Here is a 24,716-nt window from a genome sequence, read left to right as displayed (position 1 = left end):
CTCCCTGTTCTGCAGCTGAAAAGACAACACAGAGAAGGAGGAGGGGAAAGATAAGTGTCAATCTGTTGAAACTTGTTTGGGAATTTCAGGAAGGAGGGTAGAGACAGAGTGAGAGAGAGGGAGACAACCAGGGGAAGAACTCAAGCATAAATATTTTCCAACGTTTCCATAAGAGTTAAGTGCTCAGAGTCAAAGATAAAGATAGATTTACTTGAGGAAATTAAGGATTTTAGCCACGTAGGCAATGTAAATGCAAGGAAAGACTTTTCATGTTATGCAATCCCATGCTTTTGAGTACAGTGAAACCGGTGCGGGAGGCAGGGTGGAGGTCATCGGCACTCTCCAGGAAAACTACATTTAGGTGAGTTTCTCCTTGTTTTTGAGTGAGTTTTCAGACAAACTCTACACTCTAGAGAACTGGACACACATGAGGGGCTAGCTTAGCTGTGGTTTACGTGTAACATGCCGTGCCTATGTGTCACAGGCCTCACTTTCTAAAAGTCTTTTGGTATGTGGTGCTTTGAGTGCCTGTGCTGCATTCTTACAGAACCGTAGGATAGTGTCCCATTTAGTCGTTTATGTGATTGTTCAGGGTACTGCTATTTCTGTGTGTAAGCTCACATTGCTTCAGATTTTAAGTTAAACATTTGTGTGTATTTAGTGAATACTTTTGTGCTGGGCTACAGGAAACCATTGTTGTTTAATTGTGAGAGCATGTTTTCACAGACACCTAATTACATTTGTATGATTGTGATGTGTTAACTAAGCTAACTTGCGATGTCTGAGTTGAATATATGGGCTGTTATTGTCTTTTAGAGTCTCCAAATGTTGATCCTATGGGGGCCAAAAGACCGAGCGGCACCGTCTTTGACACTCTATCTACCGTAAACACATCTGACCACAAGTTCCAGCCAGGTGGAAAAGTCTCCTTGGATCCAAGTCCCAGACCAGCAATGTCTGCCAAGTTGGAGAAAGGGAGAGACGTCAGTCATGAAGAGGGCTGGAGAAGGGAGAGAGAAATGGAGAAAGCCAGGGACAAAGGAACATACAGAGACCATGGTCCCCGGGATAGATACTATGAGAGACACCGAGGTCCAGTTCCCCGACAAAGAGAGTGGAGTGAGAGAGAGAGGTGGCAAGAAAATGAGAGAAGACAAAACATGAGGCCTCTGTCTTCTGTGGAGAAAGAGACTGAGAGATACGCAGCAAGAGGGATGAACAAGGGTGACACTTTTCCAAGAATGACAAAAAACAGCGGGGATCGTGGCGGACGAGTCAAGGGGGAGAATGACGGGAGCGGTGAACGGAGGCGAAGAGATAGACCAAAAGGACTGGATGCAGATGATTGGGAGAGAGAGTATGAAAGGGAACAGAGAGAGAGATGCAGAGTGAAGGACAGAGAGGAGATGTCTGGCAGGCTCAAAGAAGAGGGACCGAGGAGGAGAGAGCGGGATGATTCGTGGGAGAGAAGAGAGCGGGATACAGCAAGAAAGAGAGAGAAACCAAGGTCCGACATGGGAAAGAGGGAACCCAGGGTGGCCTCTCCATATAGACAAAGAGACAGGGATATCTACTCAGATAGGGTGGAGAGGGACGCAACCCACAGGAGACAGGGACAGAGGGATACTAGAAGTGAGGGTGACAGTGACGAGAGGGAAATGAGAAAAGAGAGGAACAAAGAGAGGGACAGGGAGTATCACCACAGTAGAAGTGATGGAGACGGCAGAGACAAACCAAAGAGGGACAGATATAGAGACAGGCAAGGATACTGGGATGAGGACAAGTACAGATACAGGGACAGAGACCGTGAAAGAGAGGTAGATCGATCCAAGAGGAGGGATGAAGAAAGGGATAGAGAAAGGTACAGAGAGGATCGGAGGAGTGTGGCGTGGGAGGCAGAGAGGGAAGGCGAAAGATGGAAGGACAGTAACAGAGACCTGAAGGGGGACAGGAGAAGGCATGACGTGTCCAGAGAACCCAAGCAGGAGATATACAGGGAGAGAAAGGAAAAAGAGGAAGACCACAGGCGGGAAGATTCGACCGGTAGAGACGGTCGAGCCCAGAGTGACACGACTCCCAGAGCCCCCCCACGAGCACAGAGTAGCGGAGAGTGGAGCTCTACTGATGTTGATGAGCAGAGAACAGCAGGGGTAGATGATGACAGAAGACGAAGAGAGCAAGATAGACATCGGAGGGGGAAGACAGAGCAGAGAAGGATGTGGTTAGAGCCACAGAGGGGCATAAATAGTAGAGGAAATATTGTAGACGAAGGCACGAGCGAGAGGAATATTGAGTCACTGGGTGAGTGGGGGAGAGGAGAGCAAAGGGTAAAAGAGGAACCAGATGAGGTCTACTCAGACCAACGTCGTCACACAGAGAGGTACAGAAGTAGAAATGAACAGAGTGGAAACACAAAGACTGAAGGGGTGAGTGTAGACGGAGAGATGTACGAAGTCTGGAGGGAAAAAGATAAGGAAGAGCGGGAGCAGATGTCCGGCAGCCATAGAGGGGCAGATAGAAGACAAGATGCGGAGCGAGAGAACATGATGGAAGAGAGCGACAGAGACGGTGGGAGCGATTATTGGGCCCGCTCTGAAAGCGAGGGGGGAAGTGACACCGACTGGAAGCAAGAAAAAGACAAGATGCTGTCGGGAGAAGACGACTTTGTCACCATCTCCAGCGGTGGAGATGAACAGGAAGAGAAAGAGGAAGACGAAGAGCAGTACGAGGACTGCCAGGAGTACTTGGAAGGTGGAGATAAAGATCACTCCCCTGGAGACTTTGTGGGGCATGATGGAGACAAGGAGACAGAACAGGAGTGGACAACAGGGAAGGAGGAGACGGTCGATGAAGATGATCAAGCGAGCGGAAAACAGCCACAGTACGTCTTTTGTGTCATCGGCCAAACGTTGCCACGGGAGAAAGCCATCAAAAAAACAACACCGGAGGTTGATCGGTCACCGGAAGAGGACGGGCCAGGTGAGCCAAACACCAAATGGAGAGATCAGGGTGCCCAAAGAGCATCAGCACAGGAAGCTGAGGTAAATACCAACCTTGAAGCTGAAGACAGAACGAGGGGTAAAGTACTCACCCAAGCTGATTTGGGGCCGCTAACCAGAGACTCACTTACTGAAAGACTCCTGACGGAATGGAGGCAGAAGAACAACATACCATCTGAAACGGAGAGCGAGCATTCTCTGCAGGTTCCAGATAATCCCTATGGTGATGTTTATTCTAAGGTGGATTTTGAACAAATTCAGCCAATCTTGGAAGAGCTCGGCAGTGGAACGATGAGCCCAGACGAGGTGGAGGCCATTCGCATCCGACTGAGTGGAGCTTGGACTTTGTCTGAGGAGCCTAAGCAACACTCCCAGGCTCCTCACCTTAAATGGGCCAAAAATGTGGTGCAGGAAATACTTGGAAACTCAGAGGAAGGGACTGTGGATGAAATTAGCGTGGAGACAGATGGAGACAGAAGAGTCAACCAGTCCGAGAACACCTCCAATAATGTCAAACAGCAGGTAGAGACTACACGAGAGCCCGGAGAGGTACCACTTGACTTGAGAATGGACGCACAGCACTCGGACACAGAACTGGACATGGATGAATCGTTGGAGTTGGAGGGATTGAGAGGTAGGGGGCAGAGCCGAGATGACATGCATGCTGAGCAGGTCACAGCGATGCATGGTGACGCACGTACATACACTCATACTGATACACAGTTACACACAGGAGGAAAAGAGGAACACAGTATGGACAAGGAGAATAGGCCCTCTGGTCACCACCAGCCAGAAAAGGTAGATATAATGGTAGAAACATGTGAAAAGTCTGGGGATTGTGAGATTTCAGAAACTGAAAAGTCACGCAGAGAGGAAGTGGAGATGTATTTATCTGTCAGTAACACGCTGTACAAGCCAAGCAGCTGCCCCATTCTGATTTGTGAAGCCGAGTCTGAGACCCTCGTTCCCTCCAGCGAGGGTGAAGACAAGAAAGCAGGACAGGACAGAACAGGTGAAAGCGAAGAAGATGGCCAGGAAGAGGAGAGGGACATTGCGGAGGGAATGGTGGAAAGTAAGGGAGAAGAGGGAAATGAGCCTGATGAACACGTGTCAGACCAAAACATAAAAGGGGCGACTCTGGCGAGCAGCTACAGTTTCCGAGATTTGGGCCCCAAAGCCCGCTTGCGAAGACTGGGTGTCCGTAAAACCACAGAAAGAAAAGACGGAGAACATGTTGAAGTGAAAGAAGAGGAAGGTGCTGGAAGGGATCGCAGGACCAGAATATTCTCCACCACAGGTAAAGAAAGAATAATGATGATGAAGTTTCAATCTTCTATATCTTTTTCAAAGAGTCGGTCAATCCCCTAAAATTGGCTCTAAATCAAGTCGCATGGCGCACGTCTCCAATCAGCCTCAATCTGCTCTCCTTCCTGCTCTGTTTGTGTTGTCTCGTTCACTAATTATCACCCCAAAAAATCAAAGATAATGCCCCCTAATTAGGAATCGAAACACATCATAGAAATTTACAGTTGCGTCACAGTGTTGTAGTTACAGGTTGTGGGCGGTCTTACGTGGAAGGGAACTAAGGGAAAACCCCCGACAGTGGTGTTAAAGGCTTGACTTGATTTTAACTGAGGCAGAAGAAAACAAACTGCGGTTCTGGAAAGAGCTACTTTTTACACAGAACCCCTACAGGTATGCTCTTATACAACGTCAAGACAAATACATACTTTTACATTTCAGACGACGAGGATGATCGAAGTCGAAGCTGGGAAGAAGTGGAGCTGAGGTGAGTGAAGCAGTCACACGTGTGATACATTTGATGTACGAGTGCAGCATCCCAGGTATTGGATTCACATGTACGTGTGAGATTGTGTCCATAGAATTGGCAACGGCCGCTAAAGTTGAAGCAGCTCTATCAGTCAAGTTTGGTTTCATAGTTTTAAGTATTACATGCTTCTAAAGACCGCTGTGACTCTTTCGGCACTGTAGGAATGTTTTGGACACGATTCAAAGACGGAAAAGGAACTCGAGATTTTTCAGTGAGTATCGCTGACCCATTTTCGGTTTTGCTTATTTCAAATCACAGTTTGGGAGTACCCGAAGTCCCCGATCGGCTGTGTTGATTCTCATTTTTGATTCCTGTCAGACTGCTCTGTGGGTGTCGCACTGACGTGACTTTTGTTTTTGTGTCTGGGAATAATCTGACGCGGTTTCCTTCTAATTCCTGTGATTCATGGCTGCCTTAACGCTAACCTACTTACGATACTTCTTCTGCAATTTTCTTCAGAAATTGACCCAAATGACACACACACACACACACACACACCACACACACACACACACACACACACACGCATACACACACACACACACAAACACAAACACATAAACACACATTTTTGTGCAGTTAACATTTAATTTAATGTCTTTATGAGTCATCATTTAGCCACTTTATACAGTTACAGGTTCTTTTGCCCATGGTTCTGTTTGATTTCGCAAGAAACGCAGCAGAGTGTGGCTAAGAGAGAGCAAACCACAGACAGGTTTCTGCAAGCATTTGTGTCTCTGAAAAGCAGCTGCAGCTTCTCTTTTGCATTCCAGCGTGTACGAGAGGAATGTCAACTGCAAACATGTCCATTTGGCGAACCTCTACCCCAGTTCTTTTACATCTTCTTGGCTTTGCTTTCTGTATTTCAACCAAAAATACGGTTTCTCATTCAACTTCCTCCTCCCGCGCCTCCCAGATGCTGCCCAGCTCTACCAGCAGTACAACGAGGCAGCCCAGAACTTCGAGATCTTGCGCCAGGCGCGTTCTGATGGCACCACCGTGTCCGAGGATACGACCCCTTCCCTGGCGCCTTCGCCTTCGCCTCCGCCAGCCCGCAGACCCCTGCCACCCCTTCCGTCTGCCCAGACCCCACACAGGTTCTCCCACACGGGCTCCATCACCAGCGTCCAAAGCTTACCTCTACCCGAGCCCCCAAAGATCGAAGGCAGGCCTCCCTCCCCGCGTCTCTCCATATCGCTCTCGAAGTCCTCCAGCCTGTGGCGGGAGCTGCCAGGGGTGAGGAACAGCTCTGAGCTGGAGGAGCTCACAGAGGACCAGAGGCGCCTGCAAGAGGTAACGCAGCTGAAACAACTACATCTAAACTTTCTGAATTAAGACCAAACCTTTTTTTTGGGGGGGGGGTCCAAACCTCCCCAAAACTGCATCATCCTCATATCTCTATATAGACAATATGCTTTTTTTTAAAGAAAAAGGGGTTGGCAAGTACATGATGTGTAAAATTTAAAAGAATTAACCTGGTTTACTTTTTAAAAAATAAAGAAACATGCATTAAGCTGTTTCCCTCATCAGTGTTCATTAATTCACAACCTCTGAAGTTCACGGAACCACTGTGGTCCTGATACATAAATTGAGTCTTCATAACAGCAATCATAATTCTGCAGGTGTGTTCGCTGAGGTGATAAACACTTGCAACACTTGACCCTTGACCTGCCACATTTAACATCTGTTTTTAAAAAAAAAAAAAATGAACCTATTGAAAAGCTCATCATATTTCTTCTTTAATGTAAAACTATCAGCAATAAGTTGGCAGCTCCTGGGAAATGCCTACATGAGCCCATATGGAGCCGGTAATTCAGACCACTACTCATATAAGTAAGCATTAAGATGGACTTGCCACATTCTGGAATAACCCTGAGATCGAGTTCCAGTTTAAGTGTCAGAGAAGTGCGATTGCACAACACGGAGCTGTAAATCTGTTCCACGAAGTCCCGTTAGTGAGATTTGTTGCTGCTCGTTGTGAAAACATCCTGCTGGCTTAGTCATATCCTTGACCCTTTAACTGTCTTCAGCCTTTCCGATCCTTAAACATCTGCATGTGTTTCTCCTTTATGTGTCCCGACAGGTGAGGTTCGAGGTTGTCACTTCAGAGGCCTCCTACTGCAGAAGTTTAGATATTGTCGTCGAACACTTTGTCAAGTCCAAACAGCTGGGGGCGCTGCTGGGCACTCAGGACAGGAACTGGCTGTTTTCTCGGCTGGCAGATGTCCGCGCCATCAGCCACAGGTCAGAAGTGTTCTCATGATCTACCAAAGGTGTGGATCAAATGTCTACTCGTTGCTGGGGTTGTAAATGAATGTGGGGAAATTAGCAAACCAAAAGTCTTTGTGATTTCTGTTTTAGTTTCTTATCAAAGCTGGAGGAGCGGGTGGAGTCAAACCTCATGTCCTTTACGGTCTGTGACATCATCGCTAAACACTGTCAGCGCTTCAAAATGGTTTATGTGCCCTACCTTACCAACCAGTCCTACCAGGACGCCACCTACCAGAGACTCATGTGAGCTCATTCATGTTTTTATTTCATTCTTTAATGTTGAACACATTCAGCGTTGTTTTCTAAATCATTTTTTAAATTCAGGAATGAAAACCCAGGCTTCAGGAGGATTGTGGAGAAACTGGAGCAGAGTGTTGTTTGTCAGAGGCTGCCTCTCCGCTCATTCCTTGTCCTCCCTTTCCAGAGAATCACGAGACTTAAGCTGCTGGTCCAGGTGTGTGTATATGGGGTAACAGCCTGATTGAACTGGCACCCCCCTCACACCTTTTTTAATCAATAATTTATATCATTTCCATGTAGAACATTGTGAAGAGAACAACCCCTGGAACCACGGAGGCGACTCAGGCCATTAAAGCTTTAAAACTCCTGGCGAAGGTAGCAGCAGCCTCCTTTTCACTGTGAATCAATGCATTAATTAATGCTGAAGGTACAGTTTGACTGTAGGTGTTGACAAATTTGTTAACTGCGTTCCAGCTGATTCAGGAGAGTAACGACAGCATCACTCAGATGAAAAGTATTGAGTCCTTGGTGTCGCTCAGTGCAAAGGTGGACTTTGAGTGCAGAGTAAGTGTTGTATTTATGTTCCTCTTTTACGTAATGCGTTTTTCGTAAAAGCCTTTTAAAAGGAAACTAGCGAGGTTGTTTCCAAAGACTTAAACATGAAGTTCATCGATTACCCTGCAGTGATTGATGGTAAACGCCTTTATTGTTGGCTTGTGATCCTCTAGTAAATAGAGAGATTAAACAATGAAAGGTGAAGAGTGCAGCGTTAACCAAAGGTGTTGCCCACAGAAGAAATGAAATTGATGTTGCCAGCAGAAGGAAGCATGTCTTTAATCTTTTCAGTGGGGAATAAACATATATTGCAATTAAAATAAATAAAAAAGTCATGGTTGCGAACCATTTTACCATGAGACGTCAGCATCAGGGAATCTATAAAATCCCTTAAATGTATTTAAGTGAATTTACAAATTTGTGGTCAATTAACCAAACTCTCTAAGCTATTTATAATAAACTGAAAACTCAATTGCATGGTAACCTTGTCCATTTCACAGACTCTTCCTCTGATCAGTCAGTCCCGGAGGATGATCCGGGAGGGTCCGGTCACCGAACTGATGGACTTCTCCCTGAAGGATACAGAGAGGAGTGTTTATTTGCACCTCTTCAACGACTACTTGCTACTTTCTCTTCAAAAAGAGTGAGTGGATGTGCAATATTTAAAAGTTCTCCCCCTGTTAGCACTTCTCTTATCATCATTGCCAGCAGCAGTAGTTTCTGATATGAGCGAAGTGGGCAAGCGCCAAGGTTGAATTTTTTTCTATGAGTGATGAAGGACGCTACGAGCTCTTGCGAAAAAAAAAAAAGATTTGTACGTATCATGGTGTCAGGGAATTGGCAAAATAGCGCCCCCGTCCGTTGTGCAGGCGCCACTGCGTGTCTGAATCTCCCTGTTGGAGCGGGCAAGGGGCAACTTAATAGAGTAATTCGTTAAAATCAATCCCACCATTTCATTCATAACATTATAAATCCATTCATTCCAAGCTCTTCGTCTTTCCCTTGCATCCCAGTCTCCTGTGCCCATTTGTCCTTTGCATTCTTCTCTTTCCAGAGGAGGAAGGTTCACTGTGGTCGACCACTCGCCTGTTTCAGAGCTGCGTGTGGAGAACTGTCGCGTTAAACTTCACTCCTTACAGAAGAATTTGTTCCGGGTGCACATGTCAACTAAAGCCCTTCTGCTTCGCACCGACGCACTGTGAGAACCTGGGCACGTGTTGTCGCCCGAGAAGGTTGTTTCTTGTTCTAATTGTTGCTTTTCTTTCTCTTAGGAGTGATAAACTACGGTGGATATCCGCTCTCTCGCGGCCACATCCAGAGATAGATTTTTCTGCTGCACAAGGTGAATAAGTGGACAGAAACCTCTTTTTTTTTCATTCATACACTCGTGTTATCCAAGAGAGAAAAATAAAAACATCATTTTAGGACAAAAAAATTGGAGTATCAGAGTACTTATGCAGCTTTATTCAGCTAACAGAAATGAGTGTGTGATGGTTTCTTTGGAACTGTGTTTATGTCGTCCTATTGTGAACGGCCCGCCTGGTCTCTCTCCACATGCAGATTTTCCACAGATGCAGTGTATCCGAGCGTTTGTTGCCCAGCAGCCTGATGAACTCTCTCTGGAAAAAGCTGATATTATTCTAGTGCATCAACAAAGCACTGACCGTAAGACAACCGCGTCCCCGTCCCCCTTTCATCAGTGCCAGCGAGGTGAAATCTGGCTTCATTTGCACTGTTTTGCATCTCTTTGTTTTTCAGATTGGGTAGAGGGGACCAGGCTGTCTGATCGGCATCGTGGATGGTTGCCCGCGTCCCATTTAGAAACCATAACAAACTCACGAGTCAGACAACACAACCTGGAAGATGCTCTGAAAGTGTCAACGGCAACGGCTGCTGTATGAGCAGGACTTAAACCGGAGACAGTAATCAGTTTCGAGCTGCTGGAAATGCAGCGTTAACTGCTGTAAATGTGCATTTGGGTTTTCTTGTTTCAGTGTCTGATACCGAAACTTTTAAACTGCTGAAGTCCTCGAAGGCATCGCAGAAATAAGCGATTTCATTAACTGTGCAGGACATTACGTTCTGTGTGGGCTATGATTATAAACCTGTAATTTAAAAAAGGGTGTTTGCAGGGAAAAAAAGCCCAGTTTCTGAGAAATGCAAATGTGTAATTATGTGTGTATATTGAGCAGATTCCTGTAAAGCTGAGCCTTACATAAGAGGTGATGCATGCAAAATGGACCAGCGGTCCGCAGGGTGTACAGAGTGTTCACACGAAACAAGTTTTAATAAATTAAGCAGTGGAATTAAAAACCTGTCTGAGAATAGTCAGTCCTTTATAGGGTGTGTTTTTCCTTCCTCTTTAATCTGTTATTTATTATAATTTTCTTGTGCTCAGTGGACCTAAACAAAGCAGACTGACAGATAAAGGGAGACTTCACATTCCGGAGACATGTTGCTGTCTCGTCTAGACTGATAAGTCCCTAAAAACTTAAGGACATGCCGCCTTATTTATTATATTTCACTCAATTGAGGAAAATAAGAAATGGAGGAATGACCCAAATACAATTAAAGAACTTCAGATATTTGTTGAAACTGTGATATTGTGTTTGAGTATTTACTAAAGGTTTCTTTTTTTATGCAAAAACGTTAGAGGCTGTGTAATTCAAAAAGCAATCCAAACAAATGTGTATACAATATTATAACTGCTCTTATTATTAATAATAATCACGATCGCACTTATAATAATCGAAACATCTGACCGAGAGGAGAAAGATTCAGCAACGCCTATAAGTTTCCTGGAAACGTTTGAAAGAATGAATGTGAGTCATGAATGTAGTCATATTTCGAGCATTAAATGCGCAAACACTGAACTGTTCCTTTAACTGTGACCTCGACATCTTGGAACCAGAGTGAACAACACCTCGCCTACTGATAGAGACACGCCGCGCACGTAGCCTGGCTGACTGTGGCAGAAGGCGGGCCTGACCCTCAGCCGAGACGTCCTATTGGTTGTAGTGGCCGTCAGTCAAGGAGAAGAGGGCGGGACCTGTTTTCAGAATGCCAAGTAGAGCCACCTTTTGCCATTTGTCAGTTTTAGCTGTCAGTCTACGTTCTCCTCTCCGATTGGCCACAGATGTGCTGGGGGCGTTGCGGCGTTTGTTGTTTTCGTCTGCAGCCCCGTCGACATCTTTAAAATTTTGAGGTGTTGTGATCAAGGCAGCGGTTTAACCTTTGTGCAATTTCTTCAGAGAGTTCTAACAAAGCGCCGGAGAATTTTCCCAGTTTTGCTCTGCCGAGGGGACCCGGTTTCTGTGTTTTTCTAAGGTACGTGCAGCGTCTTGCTACCGCTTGCTATGCTGTTGTGTCTCAGCCTAGGATAAGCGAGCTGATTTATAAAGTGACGTGTTCTAACTCCCATGCCAAGAATTTCGGTAAGCAATGTGTTTTTCAGATTGGGATTTCGTTAATTTCGTCAATTCTTTTGGCGACTGCCCCGGTTACCTTTTATTCTTCGCTTCGTTGCTAATGTTTACAAGGTAGTTTTCTCTGTCAACTGGACTGGGTTTCTTCTCTTGAACACGTTTCGCCTTCGATCCAGAAGGCTTCTTCAAACGTCTTCAAGAGAAGAAACCCAGTCCAGTTGACAGAGAAAACTACCTTGGATACAATGACCTGGATGATTGAGAATCTACACAGACATGTTGCTAATGTTGTTTACAGCCGTAGCTAACTCTGGTGGCAGCCTCGTGACTTCCATCACGTGACACAATTTCATCTGCGGCTTCTGACAGTTTGGACCAAAAATGAAAAACAATAGATCTAAAACCTTTAATCACTCAGCTACATTTGGATTTATCTGGTAGTTGGGAAGTCTAAAAATGTCCTTCTCTACCTTGGGAAGGTTTATCTTTAGATTGATACGTTACACTTCAGGCCTGAGTTTGTGCTCACTCATCTGATAATCTTAATATAATTCTAATAAACTAGTTAGAAAAGCAAAATAAGAGACTTAGCAGTCTGCATTTTACACTTGAATCCATTCAAACCAATGGATGTTAAACCCTACATTAAGAGAAAGCGCCTCAGTGTAAGCTGAATTATTTCATAATATTTTGCTGTTGAAAATTAGTATTTTAATACCAACTCCCTCCAACATGATTCTCTAAATCCCACGGGTTCTAGATGGCAAAATGTCATCTTGGAGTACCTCTAGGTTCAGTCGGTATCAGTCGTTGACAGACCGCACTGATGGATGACCTCTGATTACGTCTCTTTCTCCTTTGTCTTCTTGATGAAATAAGGCCTTGTGTTATTTTCAGATGGGCAGCCAGTACCAGCGCTCAGTCCCACTGGAGGTGAGGAGAGCGGAGGGAGAGAGAGTTCGGGCCAAGCATCCTGACAAAATACCGGTTGGTACATCGCTGTGACTTTTTTGTCCATTCCAAATGTTCAAATTTATTCCCAAAGCAGCCATCTGATTAAAGTTGTGAGAGGTTCCATTTGTTTTCTGTCCTGTTATATTATATTTCCCCTGTCGATTGTGAACAACTATTCTTTTTATTTGTTTCTTTACAGATCATCGTGGAGCGAGCTGCGAGGTCACGAGCACCCGATCTGGACAAAAAGAAATATCTGGTGCCCTCAGACTTAACAGGTGAAAACATGGCCTTTAAAACTAAAAAGGGGATTACCTGCACGCCGTTTAACATAATTCAAAATATTTCACTCCATTTAATCCTTCTGGCCACCCTGACCTTCTCCTCATCGTCTTCCTGTTTGCAGTGGGGCAGTTGTGTTTCCTGATACGCCAGCGTGTGTCTCTGAGACCCGAGGAAGCGCTCTTCTTCTTTGTCAACAACTCCCTCCCGCCCTCCAGCTCACCGCTCTCTGCAGTATATCAGGTAAACACACACACATACACACATACATACATCTCATTCCAATTTGGAGCGTTTGGTTCTCAAATATAACGCAGAAAAACACATATTTCCTTGCTCCAAGGTTGCTTCATTTTAGTAGAAGCTGACTGACGTCAGGAACATTGACTATTCTGTAAATAAATACAATGAACTGACCCACAAATGTCTTCCTTTTGCATGTTTGGGCCTGTGTGCTAACTTCAGCACTTTTAGTAATGTGTTATATATTCAAAGAAGGTCATACCCCAAGAAATCATTAATGCTTGTTTAGAAAAATACAAGGTTGCAGATCTGTCTGTGGCTGCATGTACATTTTGAAACTGTACTTCAGTTTTTGGTTTGGATGTGTTGTAACACGTGCGCATTCGTGGTTGACCCTTGCTAACGTCAGCCCTGTTTTTCAGGAGCACCACGACGAGGACCTGTTTCTCTACATGACCTACAGTAACGAGAGCGTGTACGGCGCCTGAGGGGCGACCAGAGGAGATGGAGATCGGGAGAGACGAGGCACGGAGAGTTCGGGATGTTTGTAAAGCTTCGCACCAATATTATCTCTAATATCAATTTGAACAAGTGAAAGGACGTGGTGAGAGAAAGGCGTCAATTCTGGGGAGTTTTTTAAGCCCTTCAGGATTGTCGACTAATAACTTTGCAATGAAAGCAAAAAAAAAAAAAGTGGTGCTGCACAACTAGTTCTCGGAAATGATGGCGAGGGGGCTCTCGTGACCTTTCTCTGTCATTTGTATTTACTGCAAATAGTATTTGGATTTTTTTTTTTCTTTTGTAAATATCTTAAACTTTGTGGAAAATAAATGTCCCAAAAAAAAAAGTTAGACTCTGATTATTTGTGTGCGACTACCTTTTACAGCATGAGGCGGCGCTGAGAGCCCGTTTGTAACACGCACGCCGGATCTGGCCTGGGATGTTCAGGATGGATGTCAGTACCTGTGAGAGCTCCATGATTGCACCGCGGAAAGATGGCTCTGATGAAAGCAAACCCAGCATGAATCTATGAAAGGGACGAGAAAAACAAAAGAAAATGCCAAACCGCCTTTTAATAAACAATAATAACCTTTATAATGAACACATGTAGAATTGGAGGGTTCCTGGTTCAAATCCCAGTGTTGATAAAGCTTGGAAGGTGTACTGGAGGTGCCAGGTCACCTTCAGAGGGCCGCCGAGGTACCTTTGAGCAAGATGTCGAACCTCCAAATGCTCACCGAGGGCCCTGGATGAGCCGGAGACTCATTCAGCTGCTGTTGCCCTGCACAGCTGGAATAGGCTCCAGCACCCTCCCCATGAGGATAAAGCAGGCAAGAAAAGAGGAAATGAAGATATCCACTCCTCCATCATCATCATCATCATCATCATCAAAGTTGGACAACATGTTAAGTTCATGTTTAGGTAACAGCAACTACAACGAGACGCGATGTCTCCGGTAGATGTTGGGCATGTATAATGATGAACAACATCTGATTAGAATGCGTTATCCCCCCCCCCCCTTCCCCCCCTGCAGATTTGTTGAAAGGTTATCAGACGTTATCATGAAAGCGAGATGTTTCCACAAGTCGTGAAAAATTACTTTAGGCTTTCTTTGCCTAAGTGTGTACATGTGATTTAGGGGAAGAACAAAGATTAGAGGGGGATGCTTTAATAAGGAAGTTTCTCCACCAATTAGCTGACATTCGCTTACGGGATTCTGCACTGGGGTTTTTTTTTTGGTTTTTTTTGCAACTGCGTTTCTGCTGCATTTGTGCCGTCTCACTTTGTCCCTCCGTGAGCTCAAGTCTGACCACTTTCTCAAGTAACATCTCAACGAGAAGAAGATGGAAATGGAAGTTATCAATAAAGAGGATAAAAGCTGTGGAGAAAAGGCGGGAGATGGAGACCAGCCGCTGGAGGTCAAAACTGAAGGTAGGGATATGACACGGGCTGAAAGTGCAAAATGGATGCAGACGGTTGCTAAATATGTGTCTGGATTTGTCTGTGTTTTTACTTAGAGGAAGCAGAAACAAGCCATTATAGCAGCCTGATGAACCCACAGGAGGATATCTATGTAGAAGCTTTTCTGACTGGCAAACCTGCAGGTACGCTCTTTCCAGAATTATGTCAATGTTTAAATTGAGGCTCGTGGATCTTTATGACACCCTGGATTTTGTTTAATCTTGATGGGTTCTCTTTTAGTTTCCAAAAGAAAAAAAGTTGCTCTATACTAAAAGTAGAAAGCAGAAGCAAAACTGGACATGAGAAAGGTCTCATATTTGGGTGGTTAACACACCCATAACAGCATTTTTTCTTATTAGACTAAAAACATTTAAAATGTTCATAATTTAAACAATTTATTAAAATAGAAGAAACAGCTTTAAGAAATAAACCTATTCCTTGCATAAATATGAAGCCATTATGCAGAAAGAAAACCTAATCTTAAAAGTGAATTATGTGAAGTTCATTTATTTCAATTAGCTCCTATTAAAGGAGTAACTATTGTCTTTACAATTACTACTACTACTACTACTACTAATAACAATACTACTACTACTAATAATAATAATAACAATAATAATAATAACAATACTACTACTACTACTACTAGTACTACTACTACTACTAATAATAATAACAATACTATTACTACTAGTACTACTACTAATAATAATAACAACAATACTATTACTACTAGTACTACTACTAATAATAACAATACTACTACTACTACTACTACTACTACTAATAATAATAATAATAACAATACTATTACTACTAGTACTACTACTACTACTACTACTACTAGTACTACTGCTACTAATAATAATAATAATAATAACAATACTATTACTACTAGTACTACTACTAATAATAATAACAATACTACTACTACTACTAATAATAATAATAATAATTCCTTTAGAACGGACATAATTATAATTATATTTATGTCTACAGCGTTCTCTGCTGACAAAACTGAGTATAACAACAATAGATAAAGCACAATCATTCAGGATCAAACTGTGATTCAGTCAAACAGGAAACATTAGTTTTTTCTTTTTAATTTTGAGTTGACCTTTAACCCCATTCCAACAATTGACCTGGGGTGCATGTTTTCTGTCTGGTTCATTCTTGATTAATATATACTTCAAAGCTAAAGAAGAGGAATCCAACAAAACTGAATTTAAAAGTATTCCAGCTGATTTAACTGCTGTCATTATCCTTTCAGTCTCATTTTCTATCTATGAGGAAGAGTTTTTGAGAGCTTTGGTCTGAATGTCGGTATTGTTGAGTAACCGGATGTAAGTCTGCACGGATTTTTTATTCCACACTGAATGGGTGGAATCAGACTTTATATGTGAAGACTGTGAGCTTCCCAATTCCAAATATACTTGCAAATGTGAATTTATGCAAACCTTCACATTTTAAAATGCAGTTATGGACAGAATTGAATGCTCCTCAACGCCCCACTTATCTGAAATGTGTTGGTACAGGGAAAAAAGTCACATGTTTAGTCTTTTGAGTCGGTGTTTGGTTCTGTTTTTGTCCCGAGTTTGACACAAAGGCGTCTGACATGACCTTCAAACCGAAATGTGATCTGCTGTTTCCCAAAACGGCGTCCCTGGTATCTGTCTCTGCACTCAGACAGACACAAATGTTCAAGTTAAGGCACTTGGAGGACAAGTCCCGCACTGTGCCCCCCTGAATAGCTGAGCCAGGTTACCATGGCAACGCAGCACCGGGGGTAGGGCTGACTCTTTAAATTGGACTTGTGCAGGCAGGAAGAGCAGGAAAACAAGGCGCACGATCCCAGCATGTACATCACTTTTTGCCGCAGCTATGAGGGGGACAAAAACGATGGACTCATATCACCCGACTCCAAATTATGTGTCCAGCTAGACGGAGAAAAGAGTGCGTAGGAGAGAGTTTGTGGCGCAGGTTGCTGCATCACATTACCATCTAATTACCCTTTGTTCTCTCTAGGCAAGAAGGAGGAAGTGAAGAAAGAAGACAAGACGCGAGGCTACAAGTTGGCGTGTTTGATCCTCTCAGTCCTCTGCCTGATCCTGCTGCTGCTCGTCATCTTCCTCTCCACCAAGCGTGAGTATCGGGTTTCTGAATGCCACAAAAGTACCCAACATGGATGCCTCGCTGCAGCCTTAGTTTTGCCTTTTCTCAACTCCACCCACCATTTCCTCTCAATTCTAGCCCAAACCGGATCACACTTTTGCCCAGAAAATGAGTTACGTCCTATCCCTCCAACCTGCAGCCTGGAAAACTGCCAGACGCTCTACAACCTCCCCAGTAACAGTGAGTTTCAGGAGGAATACGATACACGCAGTGTTCAAATGATAATAAACAGCTAAATAGGCTAAAAGAGACGGAGTCTTGGCGCTCAGGGGGAGTTAGATCTTTAAGGAGAGTGTGCGGGAAAGTTTTTCTTCAGGATAACAGGATAAAAACACACGGAAAACTCAAAGATCTTTCAGGAACAGATGTTTACAATGAAAGATAATAAAGGAAGCTCCTCCTTCCAGAGCGCGCCTGCCAGTACTGTGACGAGGACTGGCTGCCCTTTGGCGGGTCCTGTTACTTCCTGTCGACCTTCAGGCTGAGCTGGAGCGGGAGCCAGAAGGACTGCAACGACAGAGGGGGATCTCTGGCCGTGATCAAAAGCCCGGAGGTTCAGGTACGCCTGGCGCTTCTTCCTGCTCTGAGGTCTGATTTCAGCGATGCTTCAACTGTTCTCTGCTTTCCAGAAATTTCTGAGTGAGGAATCGAACTTGCTGTACTGGATCGGCCTGAGTCAGACCAATCAAACATGGACCTGGGTCGACAACTCCCGCCTGCAGAAGAGGTGACTTAAAGCGCTGACTCGACGGGAAATATCCCAGATTGTGTGGACGCTTGTTCACATCATTTGTTGGGCTGCACCTGCTTCTACCACTACTGTGTAGCACAAGTAGATCGTTTCATTAGAACTTGTACTCAGTTTTAACACAATTTAGTAAGGAATTAAAACTTGTATTGATAGCAGCAACTTTAAAACTCTCAGGTCTTTCAGGTTCTGTCTTCCACTAACATCCTATCTTTTTGACTTCCCTCCACTCCTGTCATAGGTTGGTTCTGGTCCAGATATTTAGTTAGCCCTTCTTATATCACACTGCTCTATCTGTTGCAGCTACTGGGCCGAGAACCCGGGGACTGGAGACTGTGTGTACCTCTATACTGACGGCCATCCTGAGAAGAACTGGATCAGAAAACCATGTAGCGCGTACACCTACTTCATCTGCCAGATGTAGATTCAGAAACACCTGCCTGCATTTTTCTACCAAGCGTCAGCCTGCAGTGACGCCCACAGGTTGTTTTTTTTTAGCTCTAATACTTCTTCTACGTCACGCCACTTTATACAATAATCATATTACCATCATATCAATCGTTGCCGTTTTTAATTTATCCACCATTTTCTTCTCGCCAAGTTGCCTAGAGTGTTCAATATGTTGCTGTAGAATCTAAATAAAAGCCAGTGAGGTCAATTTAACACAGTTTTATTTACATATAATCTCTCTGTTCTATGTTGTCTGAGATGTGCGTATATATTATTCTACTTTCCACACTGCTATAAAAATAATACCCCTTTCTCTGTGGAGTAATACTACAGGAGTAGCTGTTGTCCTTACAAACTGAGCCATTTAGTCCTCCAATCAGCACATCTGTCGCTACAGATACTTGATGTCCTGGTCCTGCTCTGGGTCCTCCTGTCCAAACTCCAACCCTAAGGTGCTGTGGCGGATCATCTGCCACCCTGTCAGTGACTTCCTGTTGAGAGATTCTGTGGTTTTAAGTCCAAACTGGGTGGGTTCTGGAATGAAATCCTTCGTGGTGTCCGTTTTTGCGTCCGTGTCGTCTTCTTTGGAGAAGGCTTTGATGTAACGCCGCATCTTCTGGAACAGCGGGTCATTTCTGTCCTCGACCCTGAAGGGGACACGGGTGAAAACGCGTTTAGCTGCTTCGGGAGCGACTTCTGGGGGTGATTTAACCTGATTTTTTATGTATTAATGATTCCTGGAAGGCCATGAAAGACCTGAAGGTAACCAGAACAGAAGCCAGACAGACTGAAGAGAGAAGGTTTACGCTGTAAAGCTGCTGAGTCATACATGTTTCAGCCTCAGGTTTGCTTTGCAGAGCAACAGTAACAGCCAACCGTTGCTGGTTTGAGACACGTATGACTACATGGCTGTTTGACCTTGTATACAGAGAATCTAATGGTGTATTCCATGACAGAGGGCAGACATCTTACTCCAGTTGTAATGCAGGGAACAGCACAGCTGCCTCTAGGATTCCACCACATCTTTCCCTGTTATTGTCTCACCTGAGATACCAGCGTTCCTTCAGACCGTACTCCAGGCCGCACACTCCGAGTCGAGGCCACAGGCAGCGAGGCAGCCTCCTCTCCAGCATTAATGTCGTAGCAACAACCTGCAGCAGGTTAGAATAGCGGTGTGTTTAAAAGCTCAATCATGCCTGAATAATCAAACCCCCGCATCGGGATACCTGAATCCTCCAGAGCTCGTCTCGTTCCTGCGCCACCCTCCAGTGGGTGTCGCTCATCATGGCTATCAGCAGATTTAGCAGAAGGATGTAGGAGACCAGAGAAAAGGTGCAGTGCAGCACGAAGACGATGGGCGGTGTCATGATTCTGTGGTCCACAGGGAGATCTATGAGGCCCACGCTGAGCTCAAACTCGGAGAAGAGGGTGATGGGGAATGACCGATATGATGGCATGGAGTCTGGATCCTGGGTCATGTACACCACCCATAAGGCTGTGACGTAAATGTAAAGAATAATTACTCAGTTCTCTCACAAGCATCTCACCAGATGTCTATATGTTAACCAGTACATACTCACCGGTGGAATATCCGATGAGCACAATGAAGCTGAGCCACATGAACTTCGTCAGATCTCCGAATATAATCTAAGCGGAAAAGGTGAACCTCAGAAGCCAGAACAGCATCTGAACACATCTGTTTAAAAAGAGGACAGCTGCGGAGGCGCATGTGTGGCAAACACCACCAGTCCAGGCTGAGCCGAGCCCCATACCTTCTGTATCATGATGACGTAAGGGCCGAGCATTTCGAAACCTCGAGCGAAGAACATGACGTTGCTCCAGCCCAGAACCAAGGAGAGCGCCATCACGACGGCCTCGCCCTGCACCTCGCAGGCCCTGAACACGCACAGCAGCACCACCAGGCTGGCGTAGCTGATACTGGCGGACCAGGAATACAATGAGATCAATGCCAGATGTCTCGGGTGACATTGGATTATGTTACTTTTTAGAATTGTTTCTGCTCACAGGATAACATGGAAGGGGCCTCCCAGGGCAGTCTGACCAAAATAACGCTTTGCCCCGACTCTTATGATATCAGGGATCTGTGTGAAGATGCAGAAGGATGAAGCACCGATGTGCAGCTTGTACGTAATGCTGGAAAATGAAGTGAGTTTCGTTAAATCACCTCCAGCAGTAAGATGACTAAAGCCCCCAGAACACTGATGATCTCACCCACCAGCCGCAGGTGGTCCTCACGTGTAACATAACTCTCCTGAAACGCAGAGAGGAGATTTAGTATCGAGGAAAGAAACCATTGAAAAAAATAATCCTGCAATAATATCCTGCATAACACTTATTCTTACTTTAAATTAGTATTACCACCATTATTATCCATAGTCATAATAGTAGAAAATGGGAATGAGTGATGTCCTGTAACACACACACACACACACACACACACACACACACACACACACACACACACACACACACACACACACGCACACACACGCACCTGAAGCGTTTTCTGAACTCTGATAGTGTGGTCAATCTCCGACTTTGTGTAGTTCTCAGAAATGTCCTTAAGGGGGCGATATGTACAACAGAGTGTAAAGGTTCCAATATAAAGGAGATACAGTAACAGCAGCAGCCTGATGGCAGACAAGAGAGAGAAAGGACGTATTAAACAAGGCTATACTAGTGCACACTTGAGATACTTTTTTCTGATGTGACCTTACCTGAAGTAATGTTTTCCGTACAGGTTCCACTTCAGACTAACCAGCTGCCTCACAGGAGTCAGTTCTAGAATCCCTCTTGCCTGCACAACAAGAACTACATTTAATCTTTGCATCCCAATTGTCATTCCACGCCACAGTGGCAGGCATATGTGTTCATGCACCTCTTTCTGTTGACTGGCCACGATGAGCTCCAACACTGACATGCCGTCAGCCCATGAATCGATCTCGGTGAGGTCATACAGGTAGGATGTCAAAGGGCCCAGACTCCACTGGACTACACGCCTTTTATTAACTAAGTGCTGAAACGCCTTAGAGAGAGTCACAGCAGTGAGCATTGGATTAGTGAAATAATCTGCTTCACCTTTCATGTCGGGTTTTCACCCTGTGAGTCCTGCCGGCCAGGCTTCACTCACCACACGGTTTCCCTCTTTGGCAGCCAGTTTAAAGGGCGTAAGACCCCGGCTGTTGGGCACCATATCGAGCGGCACCGACTGGTCCAGCTCTGCATCACGTGCCATGATGAGGTCCATGGCCTGGCACGCTATTGTCTTGTTGGGCTGCAGGACCAGAACATGAAGCACCGTGTTACCTGGGTAGAAAACATAGGAAAAGTGAAGTACAGTCAGACAGGATGAAGGCAGAAAATCCACAAAAATATAATAAAATGCTGTTGTTTTTAGCTCTCTAATGGAAAATAAGATACACACCACGGTAATCCTGGACCCTGGTGCTGGCACCTGCATCGATGATCAAGGAGATGATGTCCTCATTCCCAGCACATGCAGCAAAAGACAGGATGTGTTCACCTGGAAATGTGGAAAACCAAATGTTTCTACCTTCTACTTACTTACATTTTACTGACATTGATTTAGGAGGCTACCGTAGTAAATGAGTCCTCCGATCCTCTTCCTGAAATACAGACCGGTGACCCGGGGCGTAGCTGCATCGCCTCCACGGCTAATCAGGTGTTGGACCAAATTAATGTTCTGATTTACCACGGCAATATGGAGAGGAGTGACACCTGAGATAGACAATTGATCACTTTTACAGTTATTTCCATATGCCAGGTTCCAGGTCCGTCAATGCAACTCATCTTCATTACAACTAACAACAACCATTAAGACAAATACGAAAATTTAAATAAGGCATCACTCACTCAAGTAGCACCTAAACAGTAAAAGACAGTATTGCTGCGACACGATGCAGACAGAACGATAGCAAAACTGATTTAATAAAAAAAGAAAAAGATAAACAGCTCTTTCTGATGAAATATACAGTATATGTGCCATTACAATGCCACAAAATGACCACCAATCAGCCCTATTAGTGTAGTTATAGTTAATGGCTTGGTCCTAAGTAACATTCCATCTCTCCTGTTTTCCACCTTATATGATCACACTCTTTATCATCCGTCCATTAACACCCTTAACTCTACCATATCCAGTGTATTTAGCCTCTCTCACCCGTAACAACCATTATCCTCTCCCATCAAGTCCATATCTTCTATCCCAGTTCAGACTGTTTAGTTTTTGTCAGTTTAGTGAGTACAAGTTAAATAATAGCTTTAATATTGGCATTATGACGGGCCAGTATTTTAATTAGATGTTTGATTGACTCAATAAGAACCCATTAATGTCGCCTTTATTCTCTATCCTGTCACCTGTCCGCCATATTTAAACGCACTTTAATTGGTTGCGTTCGCTGACAATCCGTCAAAGCGCCGCCGTGTCATATCCTGCGCAGTTACAACGCGAAGGAATGACATTAGATGAGGGGAAGCGTCAGATCAGCTCGAGAAGAGAAAATGCACGTCTGGAATGTTTCATGTGCTCGTTATACGGAGGAGAAACGAGCTGTTCTGAAGCGCAACTTGAATTTACCAAGCTCAATTTTGTGCTATGAACCGGAGGGGGCGTGGCTAATCCTGGCACTCCTGTTCAATTTCATAAACGTGTTTTCGTTTTGTGTTTTTTAAAATAATTTTTAGGGTATGTACGCATTTTATTGGGTTTAATGCATCAAATGCATTATTTCTCATGTGTAAAATAAATCGTATAAACAATTATAGTATAAATCTGATTTAATCTAAGCATCTATCCAAAATAATTCAGAACAGGTACATTTTTGTTATTGCCATGCCATTTAAAAAATTTGTCAGTTCTTAATTTGATTTTGAACTCAAAAGCACCAACCTTGGAAAAGCTCAGAGGTCATGGGTTCGTTGATGAGCTCCGGAGCCCCTTCCATCAGAACCACAGCGGCGTCCAGGTTGTCGTTCATCACTGCAACGTGAAGAGCCGTTTCGCCCAGAGCACCTGAGTGGCACAAGTTAGCAAATGAAGAACTGATGCTGCGCCAAAATGAACAGGGCACCAAAGGCTTCGCTGCACAACCTCACCTCTCTCAAATATGTTGGTGGAGGAGCAGCCAAGCAGTTTCATGATGCAGCCTGCATTATTCTTTTGGGCCGCATAGAAGAGAGGAATGTTGTTTATGCTGAGAAGAAAGAAGAAGAAGAAAGAACATGTCTGAAAGTCTACTGTGTGAACATATAGGAAGTGTTTTTTCTCATTAACGTGGCCATTGCAGAGACTAAACAGCGACATTGTCCATCACCACCTTAGATTAGGATATTTTACTGTGTTTCAGAAGCGATTACCTCTCAGATCATGCTATTGTCTCTTTTAGAAGCTATCTTTCATGGGTACTAATCTCATGTCGACATACCTAAAGGTCATCGGGACACCGTAAGGCACGGTTTTAAGACACACTCTCCTTGGTGGAACTTGTCCCACCTTAAAGTAAACTGCCAAAATATGTGGTTCTACAGATTATTGGACATCTTTTGGAGGTCTTTTCCTAGAAAGATTCATAACAGATGGAAAAGACTTACACACTATTCAAATTTAGACTCATTTTCACACCCTAATTTATCCCAATTGGGGTTTTTAAACTTATTTTAGTTCTCATTCAGGGGAAAAAACATCGATGGAGCTTTTTCTTGCATTTGGCCTGACTGTCTTTAAACCATACATTGGGACTGAGACACCATGTCCCAAAAATATGACCTAAATTAAAAATAGTAAGTTTCATTTTCCTGGAAGCAGTGGAGAATGGCATTCTTGATCTTACTTCTTGGTATAAAGCAGAAAAGTCTCATCCAACATCTCGTTCCATCCTTTCTTGTTTTGAAGGCGAAACCTCAGCTGAGTCCACCAGTGGTTGAGCTCACTGGGAGCCGACCTGGCCAGAGACGGAGACATGGACGCCTGGGGATTCACACTGTAAAAAACAGGGGAAAAGATTAAAAGTATGGATTTTATGGGGGTTACTGAAGTGAAGTGCTGCGATAATTATTTAGCAGCGATACATGCTCATTTCTGATCAGACACTATACAATAGATTTAAAAAGAACACAAAAATCTGGCAAACTTACCCTTAAACAACAAAAGTGACACTCCACAACCCCTGGTAGTCTTCAGTCATAACAATCAGCAACAGTGGGGAGAAAAAAATCCAACAAACCAAAGAAATGTCCTTAAGGAGAGGTGACATCCCTGCGGTATCTCCTTTATATATGAGCAACCATGAGGGAGGAGACATGTAGATGGGTTGACATTGCATAGGTGGAGTGGGAGGAAGTGCGAAGAGTGGGCAGGTAGGACACAGATAATGAGGTTTTATGAGCCTGTGGACTTTCTCTTGAGCTCTCTAACGTTATAAATGCAGATGTGCTCCCGTAGTAAAGCCGCACAGAACCAGGAACTGATATCACACCCATGTGGGACCGGAGTCAATAATCTGTCACCTTCAAAATCAGTGCTCCAGTCCCCAATCCCAGTGGTT

At 44.3% G+C, this 24,716-nt stretch overlaps 4 protein-coding genes across 7 annotated transcripts; 3 read left to right on the top strand and 1 right to left on the bottom strand.

The window, feature by feature from the left end:
- Positions 1-86: 86 nt before the first annotated feature.
- Positions 87-10,209, top strand: arhgef5 (Rho guanine nucleotide exchange factor (GEF) 5). 3 transcript variants are annotated; one of them, XR_008952310.1, is made up of 16 exons: positions 87-361; positions 817-4,296; positions 4,743-4,788; positions 4,992-5,041; positions 5,747-6,123; positions 6,914-7,074; positions 7,192-7,344; positions 7,426-7,555; positions 7,642-7,716; positions 7,816-7,905; positions 8,397-8,539; positions 8,951-9,094; positions 9,168-9,238; positions 9,457-9,561; positions 9,655-9,889; positions 9,923-10,209. XR_008952310.1 is itself a non-coding variant. In XM_057044864.1 (15 exons), exons 2-15 carry the CDS (start codon positions 837-839, stop codon positions 9,795-9,797), a joined length of 4,485 nt encoding a protein of 1,494 aa, XP_056900844.1. In that variant the 5' UTR covers positions 87-361; positions 817-836; the 3' UTR covers positions 9,798-10,209. The 3 variants fall into 3 exon arrangements, 2 of the variants coding, with proteins under 2 accessions (XP_056900844.1, XP_056900843.1); XM_057044864.1 differs by having other exon boundaries at positions 817-3,633; positions 9,655-10,209; XM_057044863.1 differs by having other exon boundaries at positions 9,655-10,209.
- Positions 10,210-10,986: 777 nt separating this feature from the next.
- On the top strand, positions 10,987-13,858 carry zgc:92606 (uncharacterized protein LOC100000242 homolog). The gene is made up of 5 exons (XM_057044880.1): positions 10,987-11,223; positions 12,219-12,308; positions 12,475-12,553; positions 12,682-12,800; positions 13,223-13,858. The coding sequence occupies exons 2-5, from the start codon at positions 12,219-12,221 to the stop codon at positions 13,286-13,288; spliced, it is 354 nt and encodes a 117-aa protein (XP_056900860.1). The 5' UTR covers positions 10,987-11,223; the 3' UTR covers positions 13,289-13,858.
- Positions 13,859-14,565: 707 nt separating this feature from the next.
- On the top strand, positions 14,566-18,340 carry si:dkey-26c10.5 (uncharacterized protein LOC563797 homolog). Of its 2 annotated transcripts, XM_057045664.1 has the most exons (7): positions 14,566-14,732; positions 14,819-14,905; positions 16,788-16,904; positions 17,013-17,114; positions 17,342-17,493; positions 17,564-17,661; positions 17,986-18,340. In XM_057045664.1, the coding sequence occupies exons 1-7, from the start codon at positions 14,645-14,647 to the stop codon at positions 18,104-18,106; spliced, it is 765 nt and encodes a 254-aa protein (XP_056901644.1). In that variant the 5' UTR covers positions 14,566-14,644; the 3' UTR covers positions 18,107-18,340. The 2 variants fall into 2 exon arrangements, with proteins under 2 accessions (XP_056901644.1, XP_056901645.1); XM_057045665.1 differs by lacking the exons at positions 14,566-14,732; positions 14,819-14,905 and adding an exon at positions 16,557-16,715.
- On the bottom strand, positions 18,167-24,716 carry trpv6 (transient receptor potential cation channel, subfamily V, member 6). The gene is made up of 17 exons (XM_057045662.1): positions 24,307-24,716; positions 24,003-24,152; positions 23,269-23,366; positions 23,063-23,185; positions 21,751-21,891; positions 21,578-21,676; positions 21,284-21,459; positions 21,032-21,178; positions 20,871-20,950; positions 20,648-20,783; positions 20,318-20,404; positions 20,158-20,234; positions 19,905-20,070; positions 19,713-19,779; positions 19,359-19,627; positions 19,177-19,283; positions 18,167-18,779 (listed from the first exon to the last, which is right to left on the bottom strand). The coding sequence occupies exons 2-17, from the start codon at positions 24,131-24,133 to the stop codon at positions 18,524-18,526; spliced, it is 2,160 nt and encodes a 719-aa protein (XP_056901642.1). The 5' UTR covers positions 24,134-24,152; positions 24,307-24,716; the 3' UTR covers positions 18,167-18,523.

Source organism: Takifugu flavidus, chromosome 10 (assembly GCF_003711565.1).
Source record: "Takifugu flavidus isolate HTHZ2018 chromosome 10, ASM371156v2, whole genome shotgun sequence".
Classification (NCBI taxonomy): Eukaryota; Metazoa; Chordata; class Actinopteri; order Tetraodontiformes; family Tetraodontidae; genus Takifugu; species Takifugu flavidus.
The sequence above is the reverse complement of the archived record's forward strand: the minus strand, read 5'-3'. Positions and strand labels throughout refer to the sequence as shown.

Coding starts and splice junctions, on each gene's coding strand:
- arhgef5 (XM_057044863.1), top strand. CDS start 837: ATGGGGGCCAAAAGACCGAGCGGCACCGTCTTTGACACTCTATCTACC. Junction 6,124..6,913: donor ACCAGAGGCGCCTGCAAGAG/GTAACGCAGCTG, acceptor GTGTCCCGACAG/GTGAGGTTCGAGGTTGTCAC. Junction 9,095..9,167: donor CTGCTTCGCACCGACGCACT/GTGAGAACCTGG, acceptor TCTTTCTCTTAG/GAGTGATAAACTACGGTGGA.
- si:dkey-26c10.5 (XM_057045664.1), top strand. CDS start 14,645: ATGGAAATGGAAGTTATCAATAAAGAGGATAAAAGCTGTGGAGAAAAG. Junction 14,733..14,818: donor GCTGGAGGTCAAAACTGAAG/GTAGGGATATGA, acceptor GTTTTTACTTAG/AGGAAGCAGAAACAAGCCAT. Junction 17,494..17,563: donor TCAAAAGCCCGGAGGTTCAG/GTACGCCTGGCG, acceptor TCTGCTTTCCAG/AAATTTCTGAGTGAGGAATC.
- zgc:92606 (XM_057044880.1), top strand. CDS start 12,219: ATGGGCAGCCAGTACCAGCGCTCAGTCCCACTGGAGGTGAGGAGAGCG. Junction 12,309..12,474: donor AGCATCCTGACAAAATACCG/GTTGGTACATCG, acceptor GTTTCTTTACAG/ATCATCGTGGAGCGAGCTGC. Junction 12,554..12,681: donor GGTGCCCTCAGACTTAACAG/GTGAAAACATGG, acceptor TCCTGTTTGCAG/TGGGGCAGTTGTGTTTCCTG.
- trpv6 (XM_057045662.1), bottom strand. CDS start 24,133: ATGTCTCCGTCTCTGGCCAGGTCGGCTCCCAGTGAGCTCAACCACTGG. Junction 20,784..20,870: donor TACGGAAAACATTACTTCAG/GTAAGGTCACAT, acceptor GTCTGCCATCAG/GCTGCTGCTGTTACTGTATC. Junction 18,780..19,176: donor AAGGAACGCTGGTATCTCAG/GTGAGACAATAA, acceptor TGTCCCCTTCAG/GGTCGAGGACAGAAATGACC.